Consider the following 26,952-nt stretch of genomic DNA (forward strand, 5'->3'; position numbering starts at 1 on the left):
AAAAAAAGAAGTAAACAACTTGAAATTTGTATGGTGATGTAATCAATTCTCTGTTACTGCAATGAATCCAGAAGAAACGCGTAGGGATAATGATTTTGTTTCTAATTTGCAACTTTTTGCCCCAAGCCACAAATCGCTGCGATGCGGAACAAGTGCAAGCCAGCGATTTGTCCATACAAGAAAAATGATTTTACTTTTAATGTGGTGGCGCCATCTCTGAGAAAAACAAGCTTTGATTTCCTACTATTCTTGTTCAACTTGTTTCTTATTGAAAATAATGAAACTAATTATCAATGGGTTGCTCAAATTTTGTTGCTGGATTTGTGAAATAATCATAAACATCTTGTTATTTAAGCAAATACAGCTCAGAATCTGAGTAGGAAAATTTATAGGTGCGCTAGTGAAGTCGCCCTATAAATTACAGATACACGTATTTCGACTACCACTTGTAATCTTCCTCAGTGTCAGTTATCCACGAGTGGATTCGAAGAGGGTATTCTGCTTAGAGGGTTCGAAAAGTCGATACAAGATCAACATTGTTGTTACTTCGTAAAATGGCTCATAAACGCATGCATTCTTACGTGATTATCTTTGAAAGAAACTGGACTTTTACGTGTCGCAAAAAATCGGGCATCAACAGCGCCGGTAATATGGATTGGATAAAATGTTGAAATTCCAAGAAAGCTGATTTCTACTGCGCAAAACATAGCCAGTAAGTGGCTTTGTTGTTAAGCTAGATAAGCTATCCAGCCTAAAAGAAAGATAGTGGAGCAAAGAGAATTATCGTGTGCTTGCCACATGCAGAACACCGAGTAGAAAAGCGTGCTCTGCCCACTTTTCTCGGAACGTAATGCCAACGGAAAAGAAAAGAAGATAGATAAGATAAGATACCTAAGCTAATAAGTATTGATAACTTGACTTCGATAATTTGGCAAGTGCTTTTGACAGTTTTGTGAAGACAGTTGCAAAGAACGTTTGTTTGGTGCAAGTCAGAGAAAAATCTGGTGGAGAATTCAGCTGACTGGAATTCGGACTCTACAAAGATTAGCGTCGAAACTAAACAGTACCTATTACATGTAAGTCGAGGAAAACATTGTCCATACCAGAGTTGTGATACAGATCCTGAAGACCTTCATCCTGTTGCCATTCATACACTGAACGGATGCTTGATGTGAAAATTACTACAGTCAGTTTTTTTTTACGCGGGGGATACGTACCGCGTAAAAATACAACTCAGTTCAAAATTCAAAAAAACCGCGTAAAAAAAGTCTCACCATTTCTCGACGAATCATGCAAAAATGAGACGATGAATTTTTTTTTGTATGGAGTTTTCATTTACGCGGCCGCGTAAATGAAAACCAGGTAAAAAAAGGCCTGACTGTATTCTGATGGTCAATTTAAATACACAACGCCATTAACTTTGTGCAGACTGAGTTTCGTTTCAATGGACTACCCGCTTGGCGCACACCCACAGTTGATCAGCAGGAGTAAATCCATTTGATTTTGTATGGTGAAAAGCATCTAAACTTGAATTACTTGAAATGGAGAGCTTTTACTGAAAAAATATTTGGTAGGCTTAATAGTAGTCACCATTGTGCACAACCACTGCCAAATATTTTTTCGAATAATGTATTCCACTTCGATAAATTTGCCTTTAGATGCTATTCGCCATACAATATTTTTGCGATTTACTTTTAGCAATTTTTCGCGCATAGAAGCTAGCGCCACATTGGTCGATGCGGAGAGTAGGAAAACAGCCGATGTAGTTAATTCATTGTTTGATAATACAAATATTTTCATTTGTCGAAATTTTTGACAGTTTGTTAAAACAAACAGAGATATGGTATTTTCAACATGAAATAATGGATTGACTCAAACGACTGCACTTTTGCCACTAACAAACCCGGAACGTGACTGTATTGGTGACTGCGGCAGTTCGGAAATCTATTTTTAGAGCGTCGGTAAGCGGATGGGGAGGAGAACGACTAAAAAAAGACAAAAAAGGCGAAACCGATCAACTTTTTGTGGATGCTGTCGTGAGTACCTGCGCGTTATCCATCACGGCCAAAGCTGCACTTGGAAGTTGGCGTGATGGATTTGCTACATCTTCTTCGTTGTGGCGATGTTGGGGTAAGCATTTTATAGCTGTGTGAGTGCTTTCGGACCATTTTTATGGTTTATATTTTGTTGAAACCAATGAAATTTTTGACATTATATAAAATGATGGTAATCGGTTGTTTTTATCGATAAACTCTTAATGAAAACAATTAAATATAACTTTAGAATAAGTAAATTCTTAGTTTGAAAATCAACCATGCGTTTTATTGTTTTAAACAAACGCCATTTTTCTGCGTGTTGTTTGCGTATTGCCCTCTGCTGTACACCACAAAAAAATATGAAAATTAAACTGCACGTAAATTGAAGATCTACTGTAAATCACGAGAATTTTACGTCAGCCGAGCATCCCGCTGCAGATCTGACGGCTCGTTTACAGATTTTAAACCATATTCGCTTGAAATTTACATGCATCTGCTGTAAATCATGCCAGCCACTCTTCGTCGCAGCAAATCGAACGGCTGCTTGCCTGCTCGCTGCTATGACGTTTGCTCCAGTTGTCTCTCTCAGTGCTCTCTACAGCAGCTAACACACGGCCGAGGCGGGTCGGCTATTTGTTCATTATGGTAGAAGCAGTACTCCAAGGATCCGAGTTCGATTCTCGCTCGGAACTCAATTTTACTTTTCATTTTCTAACAGACACCTGCAATGTAATTTTAAGACCGTCCTTTTGTTACATTTGATTCGTCATAAATTTACAGGTTTTGTTCGTACTGTGTACACGCTTAAATTATTATGCACACTGGATGTGTTATCCTCACACACTTTCCTTCATCGCCTGCAAAGCTGGCAGAATGTGTGAAAAAAATGTGTAAGGCAAGCTCATTCAATGAGTTGATGGGACCCACGTATATGACATCCCTATTCCCACCCAATAGGATTGTTTGCAGCCAACATCAATTGGGTTCCCCCATTGACAATGCATTTGAGTCACAGAGAACAGACATTTAAGCTCGAACAAAAATACGTCGAAATCGTGTGTAAAGGATTTAAGTGTACCTCAACGCCACCAACGGAGACTGCCCCACTTATAAAGTCGATTTGACCTCACGATGGCAGTGTTCATCGTTAAAATACACTAGCCCACAAAGCGACACGAGCGCCAAACGGCCAAAAACGGCGAGCACTGGAAACAAATTTGACAACACAACAATGCACGCTAAGAAAATGTTACTCTAAAATGAGTAAGATTCACACAAAACTGAGCTAAAGTGGGACAGCTCAAAAAATGAGTAAATTGCATTTCCAGCGATAGCGCTGGCCCAAGTGAAAAAATCCAACTGGTTGAGGCCGTATAATATTCTTCGCATCATCAAGAATATTATACGGCTTAAACTGATGAGATTTTCGCACTTGGGCCAGCGCTATCGCTGGAAAAAAAAATTACTCAATTTTGAGTTGTCCCACTTTAGCTCGAAAATGAGTGAATTTTCTGACCGTGTGTAAGTGATGGGACGCTAGCGCCGCGCAACGGGAGCATAACCACATACTCTAATATGACCGTTACAAAGTTTTACACAAGGCAGAAAGCGAAGATAGACGTCTGTTCTCTGTGTTTGAGTTCCCTAAACATTGGTACAAGATGCGGGAATCGAAAACGTGACGTCATCGCACCCTGGTGATGGGACCTTACTCATTTTTGTGCAAGCCGTCTGCAGTTGACAAACACTTGAAGAAGAGATTTTTGTTTACAAAGTTGAGTTAACCCTTTAATACCCAACCCCGCCTTTAGAAGGAGTAAAGTTTGAGCATTTTTGTAATTTTTGTTTCGTGGAAAATCAAAATTTTTATATTTTTGGCTGATATTTACGAGTATATCTCAAAATGGTTTTTGGTGTTTTTAAAGCGTATTTACTAGGCCTGTCCACCTTTTCGAAAATGTTCTCTGATTCTCAAGTCCACCCCCATATTTTGATTGACATCCTAAAAGAAGTAACTGGTCAAAATTTCAGCCAAATCCATTGAAATTAAGAGGTGCATCAAATCAATTTTGTTCTTTTCGACTATTTTTGAACTTCAAAAAATCATAACTACACTAAAACCTGTCAAAACTTAATTCTTTCGGCAGAAATTGAAAGATATACTTGTTTGCTACAACTTCTCCGAACAACGTGTGCCAATGAAATTGAAGGAAACATGTGTAGTTATCACATTTGTAATCAGAAAAACCTTAAAAAGTCGATTTTTTGATAGATTTTGTTCTGGAACACCCCAATATACACAGTACGAACAAAATCTGTAAATTTATGACGAACTGAATGTAACAAGTTGACCTCCATCGTGTTCGATATAAATTTATGTGTGATCTTAAAATTAAACTGCTGATTGCTGAGAGAAAAGTGTTAATTAGGCCAGCGTTTCTCAAACTATGGGTCGCGACCCACTGGTGGGTCGCAGGCAGATATTTGGTGGGTCGCGAAAGCTTGGCCGACATCATAATAAATGTGCTAATTAACTTGTGACAGCTAATATTGTTAGCCATTTTCAAATTTACAAATACTCTCTTGGAGAACCGACGGAGTTATTCTAGAAATTAGGTTTCTCCTTAACTTTTTGTATTGTTAATCTTGGTGTGGAATATATCAAATATTGAAACTACTTTCTGTGCTCTGAAACCAATTTTGAAACTATGAGTTTCAATTAGAAGATTCTCGTAAAATTTTAGTTTTTCTTTGTGTTTTCTAAAAAAAATGACAACACTTGATGTTTGCAATTATAATTTTTCATTACACACCTAGTTCAGCAGTTAAAATTTCAAAAAAAAGTTTGAAATATCAAAAATTCAACAAATTTCGACAAGAAACCAACAAACGTTTGGTAATATCCACCATTTTTTTGTTTTAACAGTAAAGCTTGCCTTATGTTTAATTTTTCTAAATTTTGATAATCTGACCTTTAAAAGAAATTAGAACAAAGTGGTTTCAATAAACACCGTGAATAAAAAAAAAGTAATTTCAACTTGTTTTGTTTGAAGGAATAATTTCTTTATCCTAGAAAGCACGATATAAAATGCTTGATATTGTAATTTTTTACAGATATTATTAAAGTTCCCCGAGACATTGCAATTATATTTTCAATAACTACCTTTGGGCTCTTTATTTAAAAAATGTGTGATAGAACTTCTAAAATTTGTGGTGTTTTCGTTTTGTATTGTTGCAGAACCAGACTTTTTTAAATTTGTATAAGAAGCTTGCAAACGTATTTCAAATTCTTAAGACAAAGAGTTCACTGAAACTGATCGTTGCGGCACCTTAACTTTATGTTGACTTAAAAAAATGAACAGAGCGAAATGAATTAGAAAAACCAAAAAAAATTTGCTACATAACGTAGTTTTATCAAAACTTATGGACCCGATATAAAGTATTTATTCATAAAATCATCCCAAATTTTCTAAAATTACGTTTGTTATTAAAATATGTGCTGGTGGGTCGCCAAATTCAATGAAAATCAAAAGTGGGTCGCAAGCTGAAAAAGTTTGAGAACCCCTGAATTAGGCCACAGAGAACAGATATTTAAGCTCGAACAAAAATACGTCGAAATCGTGTGTAAAGGATTTAAGTGTACCTCAACGCCACCAACGGAGACTGCCCCACTTATAAAGTCGATTTGACCTCACGATGGCAGTGTTCATCGTTAAAACACACTAGCCCACAAAGTGACACGAGCACCAAACGGCCAAAAACGGCGAGCACTGGAAACAAAAATGACAACACGACAATGAAAGTGATGGGACGCTAGCGCCACCCAACGGGAGCATAACCACATACTCTGATATGACCGTTACAAAGTTTTACACAAGGCAGAAAGCAAAGATAGACGTCTGTTCTCTGTGATTAGGCATCGACTTTTCAGAGAAACTTATAAACTTATATGAGAATCGAACTCAGATCTTCCGTTGGTACAATTAAATACCATCGGCCTAAAAACACGCAATAGGTAAAAAAAGCATTATCGATTACAACAAATTCCGGGAGGACTGATCCCGGGAAGGTCACCCGAAAAAACGCTGAAGGCGAGTGCACCTTTTTATTTCCTTTCAGGGTAGCCTCAGATAAGCGTTTACAGTCTAGGATAGCCACATCAGGAATTGACCTATTCTTGATCCGACCACAGCCGGTCTTGATGTCCTCACATGTCAGCGTTCCGTCGAGGATCTTCCCCTCCACCTCCACTTCTCCTGCTGGCACATAGACCGCATATCCAACAGAAAACGATTCGTGCTGAGCAATTTCATTTGCAGCTTTGTAGCTAGGTGCGGTAACACTCAGCTTGGATTCTTTCACTTGATGAATAACGGTCCCAGGATACTTAAGTGCCCCACACAATGCATACGTTTGCGTGTGCGTGACAGTAGTTTGACACATTTCCCATGGGAAAACTGTCAAAAAAACGCAAACCTCGACGGAACGGATGCTATGTGTTCCAGGCTTTATACGCGTCAGCTCTCGAGAAATCGAAAGCATATTGAATGGTTTGCATTTGCGCCACAAATAGACAACGCAACCCAAGGCCCAGGCGAAGATGGCTGATAAAACCGCGCCATGAGATTATTGAGAGGCGTTTCATCTCCAATCGAATCGTCCATGTGGAAGCAAATTTATGCAAAATATGTCAAAAGTGCAGAAAAGGAAGAGAAAAACCTTAAGTATTTACAGTTCAGTTTCTTCTTTAGGACAAGAACTCTTTGGTTCGGTCAACAATGTTAATAATATACTAAAAATTAAAGAAAAAAAAAACATGTGCTAATAATATAGGGACTCGATTCTTATTTTTATTTTTATCTCACTGAGCCACTCTTGCCGTTCATCACAAATACAATCACAAATATCTGTCACTTCGCGAAACCCACGTGTTTTTGTTCTGGGGCGGGAACATATTTCCTTTTGTTTTGCCTTGCGAGTGTCACTGTGACTGTATGCCTTGGGAGATTACGACCGCCGCAAGACCCTAATAAAAGATAAGCGCGACAATATCAGTGGGGAGACACATCTCCCTCGGTATCGCCGTTTTTTGGGTGTGTGGCTCGTGTGTTGCTAGTGCTTATCTCGGAAATTACACATTTCAAGCGAAATTGTTGTTTTGATGATTGTTTCTCTTTCTTTATCACCACTTTGCACGATATTATATGTAGCAGCGAAGCAGTGTCGATGTTTCAAGCGCATTTTTGTCATGAATAAAGCAATCAAAACAAAAACATTGGACGCCATGTTGAATCGAATGTTGGGTTGCTGATTCTGGCCCTTTGTCATCCCCCTGGAAAATATTTATCACAGGCAGGCAGATGGTGTAGCTGTCCGTCGCGTCTGCCTTCGCATCCGTCGCCGCCGTCCTCTTCGATGACGGAGGGGCTGATGATAGCGATAATGCTTGACTTCTGGATGCGATAATTTCTTGACCTTGCAAGGCCTTGATGCACGATGCTGAAGCAGCTCGCTTCCCGAGTTGCGCTGGATACCACCTTGCGACACTACACTTCGCACAAGCAGGAAAACACATGATATAAAAAACCTTCCGCTCATGCGGGGGAAAAACTCCACTTATACGAGGTCTATCGCGTGGTGAGATACACTCAGAAATAAAAGTATACATCGAATTACTATTATTTATTGGTTTTGATCTGCTCGTCGCATTTCGTTCGCGTTTGATTTTTTTTTTCTTCGCGATTCTGCTGACGGTTTGGCCGGTGCTACGCCATCCGGATGGCTCTTCCACGGGTGAGAAAGTGTGAAATATCATTTTCGAGAAGATTTGTGTTCAAACTTGGATACGTGTTACTGGAGCAGCTGGCAGCGCTACACCATCCGAAAGAGTTTTAGTGTCTTGTACGTGATTGAATACCGCAGCCAGCAGGCAAGTGGTGCCGAGGTTCGTATAGAAAGTGTCGAAATAAACCGTCAATCCCGCGTGTTATCATTAAGTAGCTTTTCTGTTATAAAATAGTTGCGATGTAATTTTGTTTGGTTATTGCCGACTACATCCCAAATTGGACTATCACACTTTTTTTGATACGCCTAAAAAATGTGATAAAAGTGCACATTTGGTTCGGATCGTCTCGACGTCTTCGGTGCACTTATTCCTCTATTTACAAGGAATAAGTGCACCGAAGACCTCAACTCGATCCGACGTGGTCCTGCGCTGCAATCACACTTTGAAGGTCTGTGCACACTATTGTGTCAGTCCAATTTGGGGTGCAGTCAGCAATACTGTTTTTTCGTAGTATTTCGCGTTTTTCGCCGATATTTCAAACCGTCAGATTTGCGAATCGATCGGTACACCACGCTATCAATGATTCGCGAGTGGTTCCAGAATCAAACAGTGTGGCCTCATATTCATAATTATGTGAGAGGTCAAGTGACATGTGTTCTAATGGTGACTGAATGCGTGCGCGATGGTGGTGAGACAAGAGCATGCCGAGGAGCAGCCGATCTGCGCTGTTACGACGTTCCCATGGTGATGGCAGCGCTACCTTGGATGGAATGTTCTGATTATCGTTACTACATCAAATTGAACTAAATACGCGCCAGTTTCGAAGATTACCTTTGAATCAGGAAGTGTGTTTGCATTATCATTATCCATTTGATAATGGTAATGCACACATGGTAATGGTATATACACACACACACACACACACACACACACACACACACACACACACACACACACACACACACACACACACACACACACACACACACACACACACACACACACACACACACACACACACACACACACACACACACACACACACACACACACACACACACACACACACACACACACACACACACACACACACACACACACACACACACACACACACACACACACACACACACACACACACACATCGAATTACTATTATTTATGCATTTTGTACCCGCATCTCTCTCACTCTCTTTCTGTTTTCATGCTATCTGCCGTTTAGCCTGGGTTGAAGAGAAGTGTTTCGTCAACCCAGGTGAAGCACCAGATAGCATGAACACAGAAAGAGAGTAAGAGAGAAGCGGATACAAAATGCATAAATAATAATAATTCCGTGTGTACTTTTATTACTGAGTGTACGGAGCACACGTCCGACTCGCCCAAATGCACAACAGGGATCGTACTTTTAATTGATAATCTGCTACAGTAGACGTTCGATAACTGCAACATGTTTACGTTTCACTTACCGAATGAAATTCGATAACTGCAACAACTGACAGGCGTCAAAGAGCTGTCAGTTGTTGCAGAATGCAGCGACAGTGCATTCGGAAAACATCGCACTGCATCAAAAGTGCATGTGAAAAACATCGCATCGCTGTTGACATTTCGTTCTGACGGATAGCGGTGCGATAACTGCAAAATTGGTGCACTTAGCGGACTTGCAGTTAAAAAGCATTGCAGTTAAAGCGTTTGCACCGATCGAACGTCTAGTGTATTTGAATTGGTAATCCGTAGTTGACTGATTCTTGAACCGTATCTTTATGTCATACTAGCTGCCTCGGAAAACTTTGTCCTGCCCACTTGTTTTTGGTTTGACAACTGTTGAGGTCATTGCAGCACCCCCAGCTCATAAAACTTCACTATTTTTATAATTTTCTTGACAATTTTGGTGTTTTTTCCTTTTATAAACACATCCACCATGAATACGAATCGAACCGTGCAAGAGTCATGCTGATCGGTTCATCCGTTCGTGAGTTTTGTTGCCTCGAAGAGATTTCAAACTCATAGATACATCAGCAGCGCTGGCAACTGGATTTATGTTTAATCATAATTCAACCAAACTACATTCGGCCGAATGGCATTTGGTTAAATGGCGTTCGGTCATACGCGTGGACATCTAAATTGATTTTAGAGAAATATTTTCATGATTATTAGGGTTTTCGGGGGAATGGTCTTTTCGGGCCGAATGACTTTCGGGAGTTTGGAATTCGCCGATTTTCGGGCGAATGTGACAGAACCATCCACCAAATTTTTGCTAATAAAAAATAAAAAAATCGTAAAAACATGCATTCTTAGAAAAAAAAATTTTTTGTTGCGGGATAATTTATATGCACGACAATTAGTGGCACCTCCTGATAAAAAATATCATAAAAATACGATAAATTTTAATGTTACTACACCATTTTTTCGAAAAATATTCACCATTAAACGTATTGTAATTTACACGCACACTCACCATCACCCCTATTGTTGTATACCATTCGGCGAATGGTAAATGTCACTTTTACAATAAAAAATGGTGGTCGTTATGTATCTTAACCATAAAATTTTGAAAAAAATTTCATACACTTTTTCGCGAAAAACAAAATAATGTATTGTGTTTTTATGAGACATTTTAGGGCAATTTTCAAAAGAAAACAATATATCTTTATATTTTTTCATTGTTCTTACAATACAAATACAATTGATTGAATGGCGTCAAATGAATCGTTGTTACAATGAAAATACAATAGCATTTGTTGTTATTTGCAAGCAGTTTTCCACATATCATAAGTGGAACTCCATAGTCAGAGCGAAGGAAAAAGTTGTATCCTTTTCCAGCACGCGAAACTGTTATATCTTTTATGAAAGGCGTCGAACTGTCATTCATTTTGGTAAACAAACAACATCTGATCCAACCAGTATTCCAGTTTTGACAAAGAATACAGGAACGAAGATTGGCATCTGAGTATGCGCAAAACTAGCTTCTGGAAATCCACTTATTCATTTTGTAATAAATTCATTGAAATCTTCGAAATAACACATCCGAGTTTCACATATCGATCTCCCTTTATATTTAAAGCTAGAAAACGTATTTTTGACTTGAGTTTACAAAGTTTATCACAATTTACGTCATATTTTAGATCTACGAGGTCTTTGTTCTACTTCACAGCAATGAAAAATGGTATACATGCTGAAAAACGGCAGGCATAAATGTTATAACGCATTTGACATTTCGATGCCCTGTATACCAGCGTACGAACTCGGAAAGGCATCAACTTTTTGACCCAGAGTTCCACTTATGTTATGTGAGTTTTCGCTTTTGAAAATCCATAGAATTTATATTTCTCGCTAGCATTTATATCCAGCATTTACGAGCACTAACGGCCGCTAGAATGATATGCACATTTTATGATAAGTATCAAACACTCTGATGTCAGTCTGGTATGTGTTGCTTGGCAGCTGTTGATAAGATCTATCATCAATCTTTTCAAATAACTGCCAAATATCACAAGTCAGACCTCAGGTCGTATGATCCATACCATAAATCGTTCACAATTCATGTGGCCATTAGTATCTGTAAATGCTGGAGAAAAATGTTACCGAGAAATATGAACTCTTTGGTTTATCAAAGGCGAAATCTGTTTACATAACAACAAATATTATTGCATGTTTATTTAAACATCGGTTCAATTGACCTTATTAAACTAATTGAATTTGTATTGTTATCAAAGTTTACTATTGGATATCAATCGAATCAATTAGTCACTAATAAAGCTAATGTTCACTTATTGTACGAACAATATGGGCTTGATTTCTATTGTAAAAAGTAGCAATATATCTACTATGTGTTTTATTGTGAACAATAAAACTAGTCATATGTTAATAATATTTTCCATGTAATGAATGGTAATTTTTTATCCGGGCCTATATAGTGAAAACAATTATATAAACGAGAAGAGGTTTTTGCAAATGTGACCATAGTATTATAACACATAAAATAAGTCGGGATTCGTGACAGAGGCCCTTGAGAAGTTAAAAACCAACATTATTTCTTGTGAGAAGTATTAGGTAGACTGTTTATAAAAATTAAGCGGAAACCTAACAGGATTATTGAATGCTTCAATTCTGACTGTGCTCAAAAAACGAAATTTATCGCAACCGTTCATTATACTACAGGATTTTTTACCTAAATTTGAGGACCCAATTCATCTAACAAAGAAGAGCCTATTCGTTATGAAAGCTTAAAATACTCAAATCGATATTTTTAACAGCTTCTTTTCAATTTCAGAATAAAATGGCATCCTCAATGGGGGATGTTATAGATCCGGAAACTATAAGCCTTGTGGCGTACGAAAGCAGTATCAAGTCTGGAACTCACGGCGAAGTTTACCAGAAGCAACTGGCCATAGCACTTTTGCTAAGGCTGACACGAGAAGGGAAGAACTACCGCTTAGCTTATGAACTGACATCCGCGGATAAGTTCGATGACGTGGTGCTGTACGATAAGACAGCCAAGCAATGGACTTTTCTACAATCAAAACATGCCGACCGAAAACAATCGAAGATAGATCTCAATGGCTTGCTACCAAAAACGAATCGAGAGAAAGGAGATTTTAGCTTGTACAAATATTTCTATTCCTATATGTTAATTCGAAATAGATTCAAAGGCAAAATCAACTTAATGCTGTTCATCAACAAAAAACTAGATGAAAAGTTGAAAACTGCTGAAGATTGCGTGACGATCAAGAATCGATATGTAGATGAATATCTTCGCTTTGCATCTGATGGAGCAACCCAAAAATTACTCATACCAAGTGAATCAACAATACAATCAATCGTGGAATACACTAACAAAGATTTATATTCCCTGAAGGACGCTATCAAGCAACTTTTTACTAAAGGAATCATTACAGATCAACTTAAAAAGTACAAAACATATTTGAAAGATGTTTTAAAGGAGTCGGGAAACTATCAAATAAGATTCTCAGAAACATTTGACGAATCACTGATTTTCATTTCTGAATTATACAAAAGGCTTCAATCAGAGCTACATACTTTTAAACCTATTGGTAAACCACCAGAACTCGATATCAAAGGAATAGAATATAATTCTACAAATTTGCTGTCGGTGGATTCCAAACATCTAGCTGATGCCATCGAAAATCTTTTTCGTAATGGAATTGTATCTGATTATTTGAAAAAGTACAAAGATCTTCTAGGTTTGATCTTGACAACGACTGCACATGACCAGCTAGCATTCAAAGAAACATTCAATAATAATGTAGTTCCTAAAGCTGAATTGTGTAGAATGCTTAAGGCTGAACTGAGTGACATGAATAAAGTGGTTACATTGAAGCAGAAACTTTTTGATGGAAGGGATTTACGGACCAAACACCATTCAGTATTGTTCTTTGCGGAGGCGTCTGATGTGAGACAATTTTTTGAGCTTCTTACCTTATCTGTGGATCAACCGGATGAGTTGGAACCCTTCATCATCGAAGAATTGCACTTATGGATGAGAATGTGGCTGCGACCTGACGTTTTAGGTAAGCTAACCGAATACCATTATAAAAATGCTGTGAAGGATTTAGATGATTATTTTGAATCAACGCTGAAACGCGACCAAGGTAATTCCGAACCATACCTAGACCAACAATTTGTGTCGCAGTATTGTAACAAGTTACGGTTGAGAATTGAAGATTGTTTCCCAGAATTGAATTATACGAATGAGTTATATATTAACAGAGTGCTAATATTTGAAAACGAGGATATCGACGAACCACAATATTTAAAAGCTTCTCAATTGGATGGATACACAACATCTCTATCTAAAAAAACTTGTGAGAAAATGACAGATATTAAATTTGCAGCAAATCTGAGGTTAAAGTTTTCACAGTACCAGTGTTTAGTTTTGACGGCGGACCCCGGGGTTGGTAAAACAAAACTTCTTCAATACCTTGCCTTTGAACTTCAAAAACTAATGTCAGGAACTGTTTACCTATTTTACTTAAACAGACTACAAGATACTGAGGAAGCTTCCGGCAATGAAGGTGCATCGTTGAATATCCTCAAATGTGTATTATCTGACAAGAATATTTTGCTGATACAAAAAGCTTTGGAAAATAGGTCCGATGATCACATTACAATAATATTTGATGGGTATGACGAAATACATAAAAAAAATATTAACAAAATAAATAGACTGTTGCAATTATTGTTCACATCAAAACAAATTCAGATCATAATAAGTGTAAGAAATTATGAGAAAAATACACTGCAAAGATTTTTTGAGGAATTCAAGATTATTGGCGGATACTTTTCTTTGGAGGCGTTCAGCAAAGAAAATATTGTTGAATACCTTAAACAGTCTTGGAAAGAAAACGTAGAGAGTGATATAGATTTCAAATTTTACTCATATTCCAAATTCTTGGTTGATAAATTCTATAGCTTGTGCAGAGTTCCATTGATGGTTGAAATGATGTCGAAAATATACAAACAGCGTTTCAAGTTATTCAAAGAAACTAGTATGGTCGATGAAGAAGATGAAATAGGCTATTTGGAAAAGGAGTTCTTAGAAGTTGAACACATTTACGAAATGTTCATAGAAAATTGTTTACTAGTAAAGATAGAGGATGCATGCCATGGCATCGGGAAAGTCGATCTGAAGAAACACATATTTGATGGGTTTTATCTTGATCATCAGCTGCTTGCAATAGAGTTTCTTGATGTTGGTGATCTCAAGTTTATCCTCAACAACCCAAAATACATAAAAAAGGGGGAAAATATTAAAAAAATCCATCTGAACCAGAGTGAAAAATCCATTTTACTGAATTTGGTTGACGGTAAATTTTCGTTTTCACATCATTCTTATGCTGAATATTTCGTTGCAACCTTCTTGTGGGATGAATGTATCTATTTTAAAAATATTGTCAAAAATGTTTTGTCTGGTTTCACAGGAATAAGAAAGTTTTTTATTAAAATAATCGAAAAAAACATCGAATTCGTAGCCAAAATCGCCCAAAAGACGTCCTTTGATACAATAGATGTCGTTTTTTGGGCATGTGAAAGCAATGCTGTAGAGTTGTTAAAATATGTGCTTTCAAAAAAATATCTGTTCAGGCCAAGTGAAACCAAAATGTTTCACATTGCCATTAAAAACGGCAGTGACAAAATATGTTCCTATTTGATCGATGACTGTAAAGTACACCCTGATGTTAAGTATCGTGGTGGTCTAGCTCCTCTACATTGGGCTATAATATACGATCATATGTATATGGTTCAGTTGCTGATAGGGAAAGGAGCAGACATTAATGTTCAGAACACAGATGGTTGGTCAGCTCTGCATTATGCAGTTTATCACAAACGAATTGATATTACCAATCTATTGATCGATAAAGGCATTAACGTTAATTGCCGAAGCAAAAGCAAATGGAATGCACTTCATATTGCCTGCAATAACGGTGATGTTGAGTTGGCAAAATTGTTAATAAAAAATGGAGCAGAGCTTCTTATGAGGACAAATGAAGATAAAACAGCCCTTGACATAGCTGTGTCGAGAGGTTACACAGAAATTGCAATCATATTAATAGAAAATTTGATCAACATTTATCCTTCGTACAATGTGGTTGCAACAACATACCGCACTGCTGTTTTGTTTGGCAACCATAATTTACAGGAAGCGCTAATAAGTAAATTCTCCAACTTTGTGGATATCGATGAAACGTCAATTCACATTGCGGCTCGGGAAGGCTTGTTTGAAAAAGCGAAGGAGTTGCTAAACGACGGTTTCAATGTAAATGCATTGAGTAAATCAAAGCTCACAGCTTTGCACCTTAGTGCATCCGCAGGGCACCGACTTGTTGTTGATCTGCTGTTAGATGAAGGTGCAAACATAAACGCTGTAGATGAAGATAATGTGACGCCACTCTATCTGGCATGCCAAAATGGCCATAAAGACGTTGCGAAGATCTTGATTGAAAGAGGTGCTAGTATTGACACACTAGCTCACAATAAATTGTCAGCGCTTCATGCCAGTGCTTCCAAGGGCTACTGGAATATTGTAAATTTATTGCTTAATGAAGGTGCTATAGATAGCGTCGTTGATGAAGATGGTGTTACACTGCTACATATGGTATGCGAGAATGGTCACAAAAAGGTTGTGGAGACTTTAGTTAGAAGAGGTGCCAACATTAACTCGTTAACTAGTGATAATCTGACTGCTCTCCACGTAAGTGCTTATGAAGGCCACTGCAATATCGTGAAATTACTGCTTGATTACGGTGCTGATGTGAACGCTGTTGAGATAGATGAATGGACACCTCTTCACTTAGCATGCCAAAATGGTCATACAGAAGTTGTGAAGACTTTGGTTGAAAGAGGCGCAAACATTAACGCACTGACTGCTAATAAATGGTCACCCTTACATGTAAGTGCTTATGGAGGTCACTCTGTTATAGTGAATTTACTGCTTAACAAAGGTGCCAATTTAAACTCTGTTGTCGAAGGAGATATAACGTTTGGCGCTGTCTATAAACTACGCAGACTCATTTATAGCCATCTCAGAACCGCCCCCACCTCCTCGTAGACAACCACAAAGAATTAGAAAAAAAATACAAATATGAAACGTTTCAGATATATTTCCTAGGAATTTCTACAGGAGATTTTTCTAGAAATCTTTACAAAACCTTATATGTATAGGCGTTTCTCCAGGTTTACCTACAGGAAGTTCTTTAGAAATACGTTTACAGATTGCTCCAGGAATACTTTCAGAAAATACTCAAAGAATTTTAGATCCTCTTCTGAATTTTAGAGATTTCTTCAGGATTATTATTTTTAACGTAACGTCCTCACTGGGACAAACCTGCTTCTCAGCTTAGTGTTATATGAGTGCAAACTGAGAGCTTCCTCTGCCAATGACCAATTTGCATGTGTATATCGTGTGGCAGGCTCGGAGATACTCAAGGAAGTCAAGGCAATTTTCATTACGAAAAATTCCTGAACCGATCGGGAATAGCACCCGTCACCCCCAGCATGGTCATGCTGGATACTAGTTTAATTCAAAAAATCGTTTTTGCTACCGCTTATTGAATTCCTAATCAGATTATATGCCTTCTCCCAAAATTTTAGCTCATTCGGTTGAGATTTGAGACTGAACAAGCCCGTCAAAGTTTGTATGGGAATTACTATGGGAAACGATGTTTTTCATTTAATCTACCGTAGCATTTCCCCAAGTGCCCTAGTGGGTTAGTTGACCCTTTGTAATCCTAGGCTACTCTATCAGCTACAACTTTGCCGAAGATCGCATTCAAATCGGAGGCCTCATTAATTAGTTACCGATTTTCATCCAGAATCGAAATCGTTACTCATGATGGTTAAACTATTCGGTGGGCATCACTGCATTTTGCCGTGAAACATAGTAGCCATGATTTCAGTGTGCTATCTTTGGTCTCCAGTTAGCCTAGTGGTTAAGGCTATGGATCGCCAATACGGAGACGGCGGGTTCGATTCCCGTTCCGGTCGGGAAAATTTTCTCGACTCCCTGGACATAGTGTAGGGAAGACTGAGGAGACTTGATCCCTGGGGAGACTTGTTCCCCCCATATTTTCTCGGAATCAAAAACAGTTTTCTTCTAGCATATTTTTTCCAAAACAACATCTGGACAGACGACAATGTTTTGGCTACAATTGATTTTAATTGTGTATTGCATTATATTTTAATCGCTGATGGTTTGTTTTCAGTCCTTCAGAAATCTTTTAGGCGATTCCGAAAAATCTCAATACCTTTGTGAAAATTGAACCAAATCGTGTCAAAATTTCACAGCACATAGTATAAAGAAAATACTATCACCAAATAAGTATGTTATATAAATATTTCAATTAATGTAGCTTAGCGTATACAACAGTGTATACATGTGAAAAATAAAATTCTATTTGGAAGCCTCTATTTACTCGGAATTTTAGTATATTCAATGATAAAACGTGTCAGATAGTAATTATTTTATTACACACCATTAAAAGAGGGATCAAGTCTCCCCATTTTCAAAATACGGCATATCCTTAACAATTTAAGGAAATCTTATAATTGCAACACCGTATTCATGAAAAATGCAAGAAAACTTGAAAAGAAAATGAATAGGAAGTTTCAGGAGTTGTTTTCCTTTTAAATTAAAATACATAATAAGACATGCCTCCATAAAAACAAAGATTTTTAATTTATTATATTTGATAAAAACACAGTTTTGAAAACTTTAGCAATGATTTAAAGTCCTTCTGTTGTGCATAAACTTGCAAAAGATGTTTACCTACCATTCTGTACGAAAAATGAATCTAGTTTTGTGTTTTTTTTTCTCAAAGTTACAGGCAAATTAAGAAAAAGGGATCAAGTCTCCCCAGTCTCCCCTATCATTGTACTTGCCTAACAATATACAAATTCATGCAATGTCAGGCAAAGAAAGCCCTTCAATTAATAACTGTGGAAGTGCTCAAAGAACACTAAGTTGAAGCGAGGCAGGCCAAGTCCCAGTGGGGACGTAGTGCCAGAAAGAAAAAGAAGATGTTTGGCGCCATATGCAGCAATGTTGCCTGCTGGGAAGCTGGAGGATGTTAAAGTTTGTCCAGTTGGATACATACAGTGGATGGCCAAAATGTTTGGGATAGGCAACTTTTTTTCTCCCACAAAAAAATAATAACTTTTCATAGAGTGCACCAAAAAATCTCCAATTTTGACTGTTTGTCAACCTATTATATGTGCATCTTTGGTACAAATTTGGGCTCGATTGATTAATCTTTCGTAAAGTTAGAATCGTTCGGGTAAAATACTATTTTTTAGACAACTCATTTTTGAGCTGTCATATCTCGGAAACTAGTGAATCGAATTGAATGAAATTTTGTACGTACACTAACAATATATAAATGCTACTCAAACTATTAAAACATTTATACTTTTTGAACGTTGAAAAAAGTTATCATGGATTGACACTTTTTGAATTTTTCTCGAAAAAATGTAATTTTTTTACGTCAATGTCAATAAATTTTAGTGTTGATGTCCAAAGGTTTTCCACTTCTGTTCTCAAGTTATCTTTAACCAGATATATTAGAGCCTATTTAGATTCAAGAAAGAACACATTTAGTAATTTTTGTGTGGTATTGTAAAATTGACTTATTTTCTTCTATATGGGTAAAAATTTCAACCCAGTAAAACTTAATTCGCCATAAGAAAATATTAAATTTTATAACGTTGTATTAAGTATCAATACCCGAGCAAAGGTTGGCAAATTGAAAACTAATTTTGATGTCTTGATGTCGTAGATTTTGATTACTCATGTTGCTGTCGTTTTGGTCGTTTTAACGGTTAAAACATCAAAATCGAGAGCAGAAAAATGTTCCCCTGAAATCAAGTTGAAAACTAGTTTTGCTATCAGTGATGGCAAATTGAAAACACAATAAGATATTGGTTTTTTATCAGCTGATAACAAAACGAGTATACAATATGATGCTGTATAAAGGCAATGAAAACAAAACTGAGACAACATATTTAGTTATCGATTTGCAGTAAAATGAGAACGATGAAAACAAACTTACAACATCAAATTTTGATGTACATTTGCTATAAAAAGAATGGACGGAAAACAAAATTTTGAAAACATAATCTGCTATCTTTTTGCTGTAAAAATATACTGACGATAACAAAAACAGGAATTGCGTTGTTTTTTTTAATTTAAATTAAATAATAGAAAAAATATTAGTTTTTAACTTGTCATTTATTTTACCAGATAAAACAATACAAGTCCAGCTATATTAATCAAATTAGTTTTGAGTTTATAACCTGATCATGAACTCTGATCATATTTGATAAAAAATTAAAACATGTAGTTCAAGTCAAAGTATGTAAAAACAACGTTTTCAATAAAACTAAACGTCGCCAGCGTTATGCAATCGGCCAAAAATGCCCGCGTGACAGCCGAAAGATTACGAAGAGGTTTTATACCGATTACAGTTACTTATCACGTTTTGCATAAGTCGGTTGCATTTAGAAGCAACTTTCTGAGCCACCAATGTTGTATCATTCAGCAGGATCCGACGCTCATGGAGACAATCTGTAATAAATAAATAACATAAATAACTCAGACAACTTGAATGTTCAATAATTATAATTTACCGTTGACAAATTGCACTTTGTTTTTCTCAAGCGCCGTGCGGTCAGAAATTGTTCGGAAATTGGCATCTTCTTGAGCATCATCGACATTTTTCTTGCCACGACCCTTTGGATTGTTCAAAGAGCGTCCCGTTACTGATTTTCCTTCAAACCCATCTGGACAGATAGCATACATGAGCAGCTTCACGAAGATGTAATCACTGTCTTTTGCCACCATGGACATCTTCGATACATTGTCTGCGCTCGGACAATCAGGATATCCAGTGACATTCTCAAACGGTTTGTGAGTCGAAGGCAAAAGCTTCGACATCAAAGCTTCCTGCATCCTTGCATGAGATCGCTAAATAGTGTCCTTACGTTTCTTCAGGTATCTGTTCTGTCTCTATAGTTCGAAGTTGTCATATTTCAGCTTGGCCACTTCCTCTGCCAATCCGCATGAGCATTCTAGGACCTTCTCTTGAGAAGTCAACGGTTCGTGCACACTCTTGTTTACCAGTTCATCTTCGCTGATATCCCATCCAAGAAAATCATTTTCCATGTCAGAATCCGCCGACGTGTCTTCATCTGAATGTTGCGGCTCCTCTTGTCCTGCACTATTTCCGACTTTTTGTCCAGTAAGGAATCTTGGTTTAGCGACAACCCAGCTCTTGGCATTCTCATTTGAATCAACAGACTTAGACATTTGCTGTAAAAATGAGAATACTGTTTGAAAACCATGGAAGATGCAGTGTCGGCAAGACATTTCTTGACCTGTTTCAATACGTGAAGGCTTTAGATAAGGAATCGCATAAGAAATATGTTATTGTATACGTAATATGTTCATTATGCAACTCAATTTGCATTATGAACCAGTATGAAAAAATTATGAAATTAAAATGATACTGAATCGCATAAAATTATTTAAGGAACAAAAATATCTAGAGCGATTCCTTTTGACACAATTTAATTTACGTTTTGTTCAATATCTTACCGTCATAATTGGAAGTTTTTTCGGAATGTCATGTTTGCCATTGTGTTCCAACTGTCCATCGTCATCATTACAACCAAAATGATCGGCTTGGTTGTCCGAATCTGAAGTTTCAGAAGCACCTTCCATGTCGTTTCCAGTAACTTCTTGCATAGAAGTTTGGTGGCGAAATCGGCATCTCTGTGAAGGTTCCTGGTGTTGCGTGATCGTTGTTTGGAGAAAATGTGCTTCCAGCTTCGGTATCGTTCTTCGTTGATTTTTCACGAAATCGTTTCTTGGCAGCGGGCTCGCAACTTGGGTCACCTAATCCAGGCATTTTCTGTGAAATTAGGTCAAAGGTTGAAGAATAACATTTCAAACTAATGTTTACCTACACTTGCTTACCCGGAATTTGTTCAATGGGAAAGGTTGTAAGTCCCTCCGATTTTTCGCCTGGCAAACCAACTTGCTTCATACTAGCCAGATTATTCCCGGAAAATGTGTGTTCCGGTTCGACGCCGCTCTTTGTTCGTTTGCCTTGGGACCGTTTTTTGGTGGCGGGCTCGCCACTTGGCTTGTCGGATCCAGATTTCTGTAAAATCGGTCAAACGTATAAAAATAACAGTTAAAATTAATTTTTACAATAGCTAACCCGGAATTCCGGAAGATCGTCTCCGCTATCTTGTTCAGAAGGAATCGTAGTAAACCTGACTGATTTTCCGCGTGACAGACCAGCTTGCTTGGTGCTGTCACTCCTGGAAAATGTGTGTTCCGGTTTAGCGCCGCTCCCTGCTTGTTTTCCAAGGATGGAAGATTTGTTGACGGTGGACTCGCTGCATGACTTTCCGGATACAGGCATTGTCGAATCCGGAAGATTGTTCCCATTGTTCTGTTTCGACGACGCCGTTGAAGAATTAATCGTTCTTTTGAACGATGAACTAGCCCGCTTAGCATTCGACGAATCACTTCCGGTTTTGACCGACTGACCGAATTTGACGGAATTTGTACCATTTTTTTCGAGTTTCGTCGAGGCTGGCCCAAGCGCTTTCTGTAGATGAAGAGAGGTTAGAAACTTGGCAAACTAGCTTTTCTTGTCAAAATACGGTTGGTTCTGAAAAGCCTTTCAGGATAAAATCCGAGTTCTGCTCGTTGGCCAGCGTTAACACGCGTTTTTTTGATGCAGTTGTGCGCTTACGAACCATTTTTTATGGATTAAACTTGCAAAACACCAAGCGAAACACGCACGCACTGCAACTGACGTGAACGCAACAAAATATGAACCGTTCACGATTTTGACGTTTAAGCGCTGCCGTGTTTACATAAAATGAACTTGTTAACATGGCCACTTAGATAACAATTCCTTTAAGGGTTCCTCAGTTAATCCTCCAAGAATTCGTCGGAAAATTTCCTAGAAGTTTCTCAGGAATTTTACCAGGAGTTTCTCGGGAATTCAACTAGCAATTACTCGGGAATTCCTTCAGGCGTTCCTCGGGAATTCATTTTGGAATATCAAGGGAATTTCTCCGGGAGTTCCTCGGGAATTTCTCGTCCAGTTGCTCGGAAATTCTTCAAGAGATACTCGGGTATGCATCTAGGAGAATACCTCTATGAGTTTTGGAAATTCCTCCAGGAATTTCTCAATAATTCTTAAAGGATTTTTTTTTATTTCTTCAGAAGCTCTTTGGAAATTCCTCCAGAAGTTCATCGAGAATCCCTCTAGCACGGGGGTGAATCTTCGTTGCGAAAAGAGCCGCTCATTTGATTGCTGGACACTAGCGAACCTGGTGGTGGAAAGCAAGCTTTTTTGTACAGCGAGCATAGGGCGGGAGCGAGGCACGCTTTGATGTTTTTTTTATTTCTCCAAAGAAATTCATTCCAATCTAGTTCTCCAAGTGAAAACTTTACGACTACCACCTCGAAACTTCAAATTTGTTCGAAGATACACATCTGTTCTGTGCCTCTAGCATTTTTTTCGGGAATTCTTCCAGAAGATTCTTGGGAAATGTTTCGGGAGTTTATCAAAAATTCATCTGGATATACCTGAATACCTTCAGGAAATCGTCGGGAATTCCCAGAAAACCCCTGGAGTAGATTTTCTGGAGACCAAGAAGAATTCCCGAGAAACTGCCGGAAAAGAACCTCGAGAAACTATGAAGAACTGCACGTGGAATTCTTTGAGGGAGTCCCGAGAAGCATGTAACTCCTCAGAATATTCCCGAGGAATCCCAGGAGGCCAAGGAACTCCAGGAGGTTTTCCCTAGAAACTTTTTAAGGAATTCCTGAAGGCATTCTCGATCAACTTCTGGAGAAATTCCCGAGGAACTCCTGCAAGAATTTCAGAAGAACTCCCGGAAGGAAATTACCGTGGATCTCCTGTAGAAATTCCGGAGGATCTCTTGAAGAAATTCCTGAGGATCCTTGGATGAATTCTAAAGGAACTCCTGCAGGAATTGTTGAGGATTCTTGTCAATTTCCTCCATGGATCTCCTGAGAGAATTTCCGACAAACTCCTGGAGGATTTTTCGATGATCATCTGAAGGAGTTCTCGAGGATCTCCTGAAGGAATTCTCGTGGAACTCCTGGAAGAATTAGCTCCGGGAGGAATTTCCATGGAACTCCTAGAGTAATTCTCGTGCAACTCCTGGAGGAATTTACGAGAATCTCTTGGAGGAACTCCCGAGATTCTCCTGCAGGAATTCCCGAAACTCCTGGAAGAATTCTCGATTCGATTGGACCTCCTAGAAGAATTCCCGATGAAGCCCTGGGAAATTCCCGAGAAAATCCTGTAGGGATTTCCGATGAACTTCTGGAAGAATTGCCAAGGAAATCCTGGTGGGAGCTTCTGGAAAAAATGTCGAGGAACTCTTAGAGAATTCTCGCGAAAGTTCTTGTTGGGGAGTGAGACATTTAAATGTCCCAGGATTTATCCTCACAATTCTATCAGGTTCGTATCACTCCACCATCCCCACTGAGAATTTCTCTCTATATATGAATAAGAAAAGGAATAGGGCTATTTTAGGCAAGTATAGCAGCTCTCGCTAGTAAGCAAGGCGCCACGACGGAGTCCAGTAGGACAGTTAAATTAAATGTGGAATTTTTCGAGGAACTCCTGGAGGAACTTGTAGAAGAATTCCTGGGAGAATTCTCGTGAAACTCAACTCATGAAGAAATTCTCGGGAAACTTATAACAGAATTCCTGTGGAACTCCTACACTCAGGAAAATTGCCTCATACTTAATGTCAAATATCCATGTGCCAAACCACATCCAAAGTATATGCAACCAATACCCGATTACGCAGGCAATTTAGCGCATGAATAGTATGTGCTCTAAATTGTGTGAGTCGCTGCTGTATGGTGCCTCATCAAAAGTATGAGTCGCACTAATGAAAAACATTTGTTTACCCCCATTGCAAAAATCCATGTCCCGGACACATAGAAGGAATGAAGATTTTTTTCCCAGTGTAGGGATATCACTGATAGGCTATCTTCAAAATTCGTTTAAAAATCAGAATTAAGGTTTACGTGGGTTTACCAAGATGATATTTTTATATAAAGTACAAAATAACAAGTTTTGCATGTTTATCACAAAAAAGTTTGAGTTTTGGCAAAAAAAAAACACTAAAATATCACAACAGTTGCAATGATAGTGTTCAAGAGTGCGGATCAATATCAGGTCGTATACACGGTCAGAAAATTCACACAAAACTGAGCTAAAGTGGGACAACTCAAAATTGAGTAAATTTTTTTTCCAGCGCTAGCGCTGACCCAAGTGCGAAAATCTCATCAGTTTAAGTCGTATAATATTCTTGCTGATGTGAAGAATATTATACGGCTTAAATTGGTTGGATTTTTGCACTTGGGCCAGCGCTATCGCTGGAAATGCAATTTACTCATTTTTTTAGCTGTTCCAGTTTAGCTCAGTTTTGTGTGAATCTTACTCATTTTAGAGTAACTTTTTCTTAGCGTGTACCCTGTCATTGTCGTTTTGATATTGAACGGCCTGGAGTGATAGTGACGATTGTGCAATATCAGTAGTCACCTGATAATACTGATATTGCGCAACTCTGTTTAGAATATGTTAAGCTTGTAAATTTAAATTAGAATAAATCACATTGATTGTCAACTCAACCAAACTCGTAAGTGTTATTATATTATTGGACTACAAGTGATGACATCCAAAAAATGTTCAACCTAATAAAACGAGATTTGTTGGTCCCTATTCAACATTCGCTACAACGGACCAAATGTTCGCCATCCGCCAGGTGTTGCAGAAATGCCGCGAATACAACGTGCCCACTCATCACTTGTTCATCGATTTCAAATCGGCGTATGATACAATCGATCGAGAACAGCTATGGCAGATTATGCACGAATACGGATTCCCGGATAAACTGATACGATTGATCGATGGATACGATGAATCAAGTGATGTGCGTAGTTCGAGCACAGAGAACAGACAAACATGCTCGAACAAAATTGCTTGAAAATCTTGTGTAAAGAAAAAACAAGCTCAGTAGCGACATCGACGGTGACTTTCCCACTCAAAAACTTATTTCGACACCATGATGGCGTTTTCTGAAGAAATATTTCACTAGCGCACCATTAAATTTTCTTCCTCAGATTCTGAGCTGTATTTGCTTAAATAACAAGATGTTTATGATTATTTCACTCATCCAGCAACAAAATTTGAGCAACCCATTGATAATTAGTTTCATTATTTTCAAAAAGAAACAAGTTGAACAAGAATTCAATTATTGTTTTCCAAGTAAAAACAACACATTCTCTTGGTGGAACTATACTATCGTGCACACTTGGTGACACTAGCGCCAAAAGCTAAAACAACGGCAAATTTGTACCCCGATTCAAAATGTGACAGCGCCGCGTAATGGCCACATTCCCAGTTATTTCAAAACAACCGTTGCAATGCTTTACACAACTGCACTACATGAGCTTGGACGTCTGTTCTCTGTGGTAATAGCACAGAGAACAGACATTTAAGCTCGATCAAAAATACGTCGAAATCGTGTGTAAAGGATTTAAGTGTACCTCAACGCCACCAACGGAGACTGCCCCATATATAAAGCCGATTTGACCCTACGATGGCAGTGTTCATCATTGAAATACACTAGCCCACAAAGCGATACGAGCGCCAAACGGCAAAAAACGGCGAGCACTGAAAACAAAATGACAACACGACAATGACAGTGATGAGACGCTAGCGCCACCACACAGAACAGACGTCCAAGCTCATGTAGTGCAGTTGTGTAAAGCATTGCAACGGTTGTTTTGAAATAACTGGGAATGTGGCCATTACGCGGCGCTGTCACATTTTGAATCGGGGTACAAATTTGCCGTTGTTTTACCTTTTGGCGCTAGTGTCACCACGTGTGCACGATAGTATAGTACCACCAAGAGAATGAGTTGTTTTTACTTGGAAAACAATAATTGAATTCTTGTTCAACTTGTTTATTATTGAAAATAATGAAAGTAATTATCAATGGGTTCCTCAAATTTTGTTGCTGGATAAGTGAAATAATCATAAACATCTTGTTATTTAAGCAAATATAGCTCAGAATCTGAGTAGGAAAATTTAAAGGTGCGCTAGTGAAATATTTCTTCAGAAAGCGCCATCATGATGTCGAATCATTTTTTTGAGTGGGAAAGTCACCGTCGATGTCGCTACTGAGCTTGTTTTTTCTTTACACAAGATTTTCAAGCAATTTTGTTCGAGCATGTTCGTCTGTTCTCTGTGGTGGTAGGGTGCCTACACACTTAAAACTGATTCTCGAGCTCGGCAGAAAAAAATACTGATTTCAACCGGCAACTCAGGATTTTGCTGAGAAAATCGGCAAACACAGATTTTGCCGAAATCAGCAAACGAGATTAACGAGATCTCGGCATTCATATAAAATCCTCTGCCAAGACACAAACGTCACTTTTGCAGCCAGCACGTAGCAGCAAAAGAAAACAAAATAAATTAGTGCTACATGGTGTTGAGGGGATTCTAATTACGGATATTACGCTGAGTGCTAAAAACAGTAAGTATTAAA

The 26,952-nt window shown here is 38.2% G+C and overlaps 2 protein-coding genes across 3 annotated transcripts; one reads left to right on the plus strand and one right to left on the minus strand.

Annotated features, from left to right (window-relative positions):
• Window positions 1–433: 433 nt before the first annotated feature.
• Window positions 434–25,035, plus strand: LOC109403828 (uncharacterized). Of its 2 annotated transcripts, none has more exons than XM_062844527.1 (2): window positions 434–1,076; window positions 12,075–25,035. In XM_062844527.1, exon 2 carries the CDS (start codon window positions 12,098–12,100, stop codon window positions 16,385–16,387), a length of 4,290 nt encoding a protein of 1,429 aa, XP_062700511.1. In that variant the 5' UTR covers window positions 434–1,076; window positions 12,075–12,097; the 3' UTR covers window positions 16,388–25,035. The 2 variants fall into 2 exon arrangements, with proteins under 2 accessions (XP_062700511.1, XP_062700510.1); XM_062844526.1 differs by having other exon boundaries at window positions 12,092–25,035.
• Window positions 19,770–22,104, minus strand: LOC115264779 (uncharacterized). The gene is given in 5 exon segments (XM_062853098.1): window positions 19,770–19,897; window positions 19,960–20,751; window positions 21,308–21,494; window positions 21,756–21,950; window positions 22,000–22,104. Coding segments are annotated over 5 exon segments (1,407 nt in total).
• Window positions 25,036–26,952: the final 1,917 nt, after the last annotated feature.

This window comes from Aedes albopictus, chromosome 1 (assembly GCF_035046485.1).
Source record: "Aedes albopictus strain Foshan chromosome 1, AalbF5, whole genome shotgun sequence".
Taxonomy (NCBI): domain Eukaryota; kingdom Metazoa; phylum Arthropoda; class Insecta; order Diptera; family Culicidae; genus Aedes; species Aedes albopictus.